Genomic DNA, 5,895 nt, shown 5'->3' on the forward strand with positions numbered 1-5,895 from the left:
TTTTTCTTTTTTTTTTGGACCAAAAAAAAGGAGAAAGTAGCATCCGGGGAACTTATCGGGTATTTTGTTCGTTCGGGTAGAAGCCGTTCTCTCTCTCACACTTTGCTTACACCACCCCACCACTCCTCCGCCATCGGGTATCTTATGCAAACTGTGCAAGCGCCGTTTACCTGCAGGTGGTCATGACTGCTCACATGACAGGCTTTCTGGATCTCGTCCGAGATTGGTTGTGGTGTTTGTCAGAGGGGGGGAGGGGGGTGTGTGGATGGAAAAAGGCCCCAATGTATCTCCAAAGCCTGTTAGTTTATAGTGCGAGGTATTCTCTTCGCTGGAGTACCTCTTTTTATTAGGTACTCATGGGGTGGGCAACACAGATAAAGTGTTCCTGGTGCTGTAGCCTGGTACAAGTCACTACCAAGCTTGAGCTTGATTACTGTGACACACGAGTATCCCTATCACACCAGCGGCAGAGTTGCAACCCGAGCTTTGGACTAGAGACTCTCCCTCAACTTTACACATCTCATCCCTGGCAGCGTGTTTGTTTTCTTTGGGACGCTCATGGAGGGGGGATGAGTGATATCATCTGGCCTTTGCAGCTAACCCGGGACGAGTGTACACCGAGACGCAAGACCAGGACCAAGAAAAGAATGATAGGCTATAGACAGGTTTAAGTTGGCTAGGCCCAGGAAACTGGTTACTAGTTCTAGTAGGTCGTCAGTCTTGATATTCATCAGCAAGGAAGAACCTTGACGAGTTCCCACACTACTTTTTTTATTTTATTTTTCCTCTCTGACAAATCAATCAAATCTCATCTTTCTGGAAACCCTTGCGAGGTTGGATTCAAACAAATCCACTCAATCCATCTGTGAGCTCCAAGGGCTGGGAAAGTCCCTCACACAGCTGTAGCTCTTCCGTCTATCTCTCTCTCTCTCTCTACCCCCCCACCAAGCCCCCTATTCACACCATTTGCTCTTGCAACTGTTTTCTTTTGTTTTTCTCCCGGTGTTCAAGACCAATCTGGCCTACACCTCCGTACATCAAACAGGGCTGCGCAGTTTCGCTCGATCTTTCAAATCCACCAATGTAGTGTAGGCAGCCCTGTAAGAGACGGTAGATTAGTCTCTCACAAGACTTGGGAACATGCCCCCGATCATACATGCTCAGCAGGGAGAAAAAAAAAGGGGGGTTCACGAAATCCCTCAACAGTTGCCTTCAGCCTTTGTATCACGGATCTTGATAAGTTTCGGGTGGGCGCAGACTTTCTGTGCGGCCATTCATTGCCCACACAGCAGCGGACTGACAACTACAAGCCAAGGCTTGAGCTGTCTCTACAGGTGAAACTGAGTTTAAAAATCTGATCGAGATTTACAACGAGGTTACAACGAGCCAGTAAAAGAGATACAAACACTGATCGCAGGTGATTCATAACGTACTTCATAGGCGCTCCTTGGGGAGAGTAAAATACTGGGCGAGCGAGGGTAACGCCCTGCACAACTGATACCACTGCCTTGAAGACGATAGAATCCTTCGCTAACTTCGCGTACCGTTGGCGGAATCAATAGCTAGTCTGATGTTCCCGCATAGATTCTTCCCGAAGGCTGCTACGTCTGCTACCTGCTGTTGTTCAACGGGCCATGTCAGCACGTTGAGCTGTCCAGGGAGTCGGAAGCGGGAAAGGAGCGGGTGAGGCGGCGATCCCAAAGATGCCAGGGCATTATTAAACTGCTACTACATGAGACCAAAATATCGGTCCATTTATGGACTGGATTGGAGATAACAATAACGTCCAAAGGCGAGCTGAACCGTCTGATTCTTCTGCTCAGATAGTCCAACAGCTTGTGGGTTCCTTGCCGTTGTCATAACATATCAAAGACGACGTCCAATGGCTGACTAGTAATTATATATTCAGAAAAGGCCCTACAGGGCAGCTTATCATCAGCGTTGAGAGGGGGTATACGAAACATCCAAAACAATATATCCAGAATGAAGTTCTAGGTAGAGATGCGGCGAGGCGACTTTTAGACCTTGTATAAAGCACCCAAGAATCCTATCACACAACAACATCCTGAGCAGTTAGGATCTAACCTTTAATCTCAGGACTAGCAGCGGTACTCCTGGCGGCAACCTGATCGCTCTTGCTAGCTTCTTGCACAAGTAGATCATGCTCCTGCTGATGATGCTGTTGCTCAGCAGCAGCCCCAGAGTTAGGGGTAACCACAGCACCGGAGTCCTTCTTCGAGTCTCCGTCTACCCGACCGCCAATGACGTATCCCTTGACGCCCTGGTCTACCTCATCCAACTTCATGTCGCGCATGAGCAGAGACAGGAGCACGATAGGCACGCACATGCAGACTGCAACTATGAGCATCTGGCGCATGCCGGCCTGGTAGGCGGAGTTGATAGCGACCCGTTCGGGGCTACCCCACTCGAGCGCAAGGGCAGTGTTGATGTTATTGAAGATGGCTGTGGCGTTGGCGCGGCTGGCCTCGGGCAGAAGCTCTGTCAACGTTGCGGGCACGACCTTTGTCCATATGGCGCCTGAGATAGCGCTACCGATAGCGCCGCCCAGCTCCAGCACCGTGAGCCACACGGCCGTGGCGATAGCCACGTTCTGATGCTTGGATGTGGCCTGGACTCCAAGCTGCGCTGGCACGTTGAGCATTCCACCACCAATGCCTATGCAGACCTGGGTGCCGACCAAGGCTGGCAAACCGGCGTCTTCGCTGCGGTAGTTAATCATGAGCGCAATGCCGAGTAGGTACAGCACGCTACCAGCCGTGATGAAGTACTTGTAGTGCTTGGTGTACTTGATAGCTAAGCTGACCAGCACACTCATAACTGTGCTAGCGAATGAGAAGGTCTGCGTGATACGCCCAGCCGTGGCTACGTCGATACGGTGTACCACAAGTAGGTAAGAGTAGTAGTAGGGGTAGACCGACATGTAGAACACCATAAAGTAGAAGAAGGCGATACCACAGCCGGCACAAAATGTTTTGCTCTTGAAGAGATAGAGCGGAATCAGTGGGTGAGGGTTGAGCCTGACCGAGGCGCATTCCCAGAAACCAAAGGCAATCAAGCAAATGGGACCCATAACGAGCATAGCAATTATGGACCCGTTGCTCCAGCCGCCCGTTTGGCGCGTAGCAATGGTCAGCGGGATCAGGAGCAACGCGAAGCCGGCACTCAACAACAGGACACCAAAGAGGTCAACCGACTGGACCACTTTGATGGCAGTTGTGGTAAGCCCCTGGCTTCTAATCGCTGAGATCCAGTTCCGACGGTTGTATAGCAAGCCCAGCTTCTTGGCCTTGCGCTGGTTGAGAAACAGGCTAATGGCAAAGGGTAAGAAAGCCACGGGCAGGATGATAGCCCACATGGCATATCCCCAACGCCAGTTCCCCCGGGCAATGATGCCCGCCGAGATTTCAGGTCCGACCCAGACCGTTACTAGGAAAGGAGTATCAGGGAGCGAAGAGAATAGGGCACGCCACACCAGATTGCTCGTGTCAGCGATGAAGATCTGCTGCAGAATCTGGACACCCGTGCTGCCGGCCGAATAGAAGATCTGCGCGGAGGCATACGAGTCGATATTGGTCGACGCCGCCTGCTGGATAAATCCGAGTACGAACAGCACGATAGACAGGGTAAAGGCCTCGAGACGGCCCGTGACGTCGCTGAGCTTGGACATGATGGGCTTCATGACAGCTATTTTTTCCCCCGTGTGTTAGCAGGGCTTTAATGTCACGTCACGTCACTCATACACCCATTGGGGAAAAATGAAGGGACTTACCCAGGACCACACTCTGAACGACAGTGACGGTTGACAGTAGCGAGTGTGATTGGAACGAGCTGGTAGCAAAGGCACTGAGAGCATATGTGGTTTGCCCCTCCAGGGAAGTCGAGCAAGCCATCAAAAAGATGCTATCATTGTTGGACTCATGTTAGCGGGCCGCGTGGTTTTTTTTTCTTTTTCCTTTTTTTTTAAAAAAAAAAAATTATCTTGGTCGCCAGCAAACAAAAACACTCACCCAAGATATGCGATTATGAGACCCCATTTCGACCATGTCAAGGACACGGCCTCCATCGCTCTAACTCCATCTTGCTTGTTGTTGTCTGTCGACTCCTCGTCCGACTGAATGTGAGGATCTTCTGTCGCCGTGTGCTGCGGCGCTGCCTTATTGTATGTCGGAGGAGGGCTTTCGTTAATGGTCGACATGTTTTAGACACGCTCCCCGGGGGAGGCCGGGGACGAGCCGAGTTGGGAAATGATGTATATATCAATATGTGGTTTCCCCTCCTTTTCTCAAATAGGTGACCAAGGTTGCAGCTGGTTGTCGTTTGGATGCAACAAAAACAAAGCAGAGAATAGACCCGCGATGTAAATATTTGCCTGTATATAAATAGGTAGGCGCGATGGATCGTCGCGCGTCTCGTCTGATATCTTCAAGATGACATTTGACACTTCAGGAAGGTATGGACGGATGATAACATGCACAAAAAATGTACAGAGGGTAGAAAGAGCAAAAGAAAGTTCCAAGGAACTAAATCCTGCAGGGAAAAAATGACACAAATCAAGCTCCTGTTCCTGTTGCGAAAAGCTTAAAAGAAACAAAAACTAGAAACTGAGCACTAAGGTAGTTCTAGTAGTGTGCGTGTCGATGAACTAAGATGGTGAGCAAACCACCAAGGAAAAAAAAATGTAAAAGAAAAAAAAGCCTATCCCATCAAGCAGCAGTCCGTCCAACATTTTATCTCTTCCAGGATGAACTTTCGGTCAAGGTCATATCATCATCCCCATCTGATAATTTTTTTTGATTCCCACCTAACGGAGCCAATCATCAGGCCAGCCCCGCCTCCCGTACTACCTACACGAGGTAAAACAGAACTAGAAGGATCGACTGTACCCAGATGGCCTAGGCTATATGGGGAAGTGCATGCATGCTGTAAGCTCCCCAGGCCAGGCTGGGTTGACTTTTTTGGGGTTGAAAAAGGGTCGGGGTGACCAGGTTTGGAGGCCCGACAAGATGGAAGCTATGTGGCGATGGCCACTTTTTTTTTTTTTTTTTTTTTTTCTTGTCAGCAGCGCGTGCGGTGATTCCCTGCCGAAAACTGTGCGCCTTGGCCAATGCTGTGGCGAGGAAAGACGAGAATTTTTTTGGAGCTTTTAACCCGAATGTGAAGGGTAGCTCTCCACGTTCGGTTAGTATATATGGATACCTATGTGTTCGTATACTACGGTAAATGCCTACTATTTACCTTAGCCTCCTAGGTTACTGCGAGGAAGGAGTCAAGATCCCAGCAATTTTTTCATCACAACCTTAATTTCTTTTTTTCTTTCTTTTTTTTCTTTTTTTTTTTTTCTTTCTCAATCTGCTCAGCGTGACCCTATGAAATACTACCCTTAAAAACTCAGGTCACTTGCATCCCACCGCAGCTCCCTCTCCCACACCTTGACGAAGCTATAGAAAGCGGCCAGAATCTTTAGGTGCGGAAGAAACCGATGCCTTCTTGGTGCCATGATCAGAGTTCTACTACGTTGCACTAAGTTATTACAAATTGTACTAGCACACTTCAGTACCCCACATCAGCAACCGATTGAGCCGATGTCTAGCCCCTTATTGGCTGGCGATGGATGATCTGATAAAATAAGATAAGAGACCCGAATTGCCACCCAACCACCCAACCAACCTTTCTGGGAGAAAAGTCCGCGATTTTTCGGGTCACTAGTTCACATGGTATAGCTAGTGTGTATCGACCAGCCTAGAGCTAGAGTAACCGGCCCTTTTGATGAGAAAAAGGCATGTAATCCTTTCCCTTCCGCGTCGTATTCGATTACACCTAAAATTATAGGTTGTAGTCACATGGTCGCAAAAAGACGAAAACTTGTCATTGAAT

At 49.1% G+C, this 5,895-nt stretch overlaps 1 protein-coding gene across 1 annotated transcript; it reads right to left on the reverse strand.

Moving 5' to 3' along the window:
* Positions 1-2,080: 2,080 nt before the first annotated feature.
* On the reverse strand, positions 2,081-4,246 carry PgNI_11695 (uncharacterized protein; the record flags this gene model as incomplete). The annotated part of the gene is made up of 3 exons (XM_031131660.1): positions 4,029-4,246; positions 3,791-3,921; positions 2,081-3,705 (listed from the first exon to the last, which is right to left on the reverse strand). Exons 1-3 carry the CDS (start codon positions 4,214-4,216, stop codon positions 2,081-2,083), a joined length of 1,944 nt encoding a protein of 647 aa, XP_030976611.1. The 5' UTR covers positions 4,217-4,246.
* Positions 4,247-5,895: the final 1,649 nt, after the last annotated feature.

Source organism: Pyricularia grisea, assembly GCF_004355905.1.
Source record: "Pyricularia grisea strain NI907 chromosome V map unlocalized Pyricularia_grisea_NI907_Scaffold_10, whole genome shotgun sequence".
NCBI classification, from domain to species: Eukaryota; Fungi; Ascomycota; class Sordariomycetes; order Magnaporthales; family Pyriculariaceae; genus Pyricularia; species Pyricularia grisea.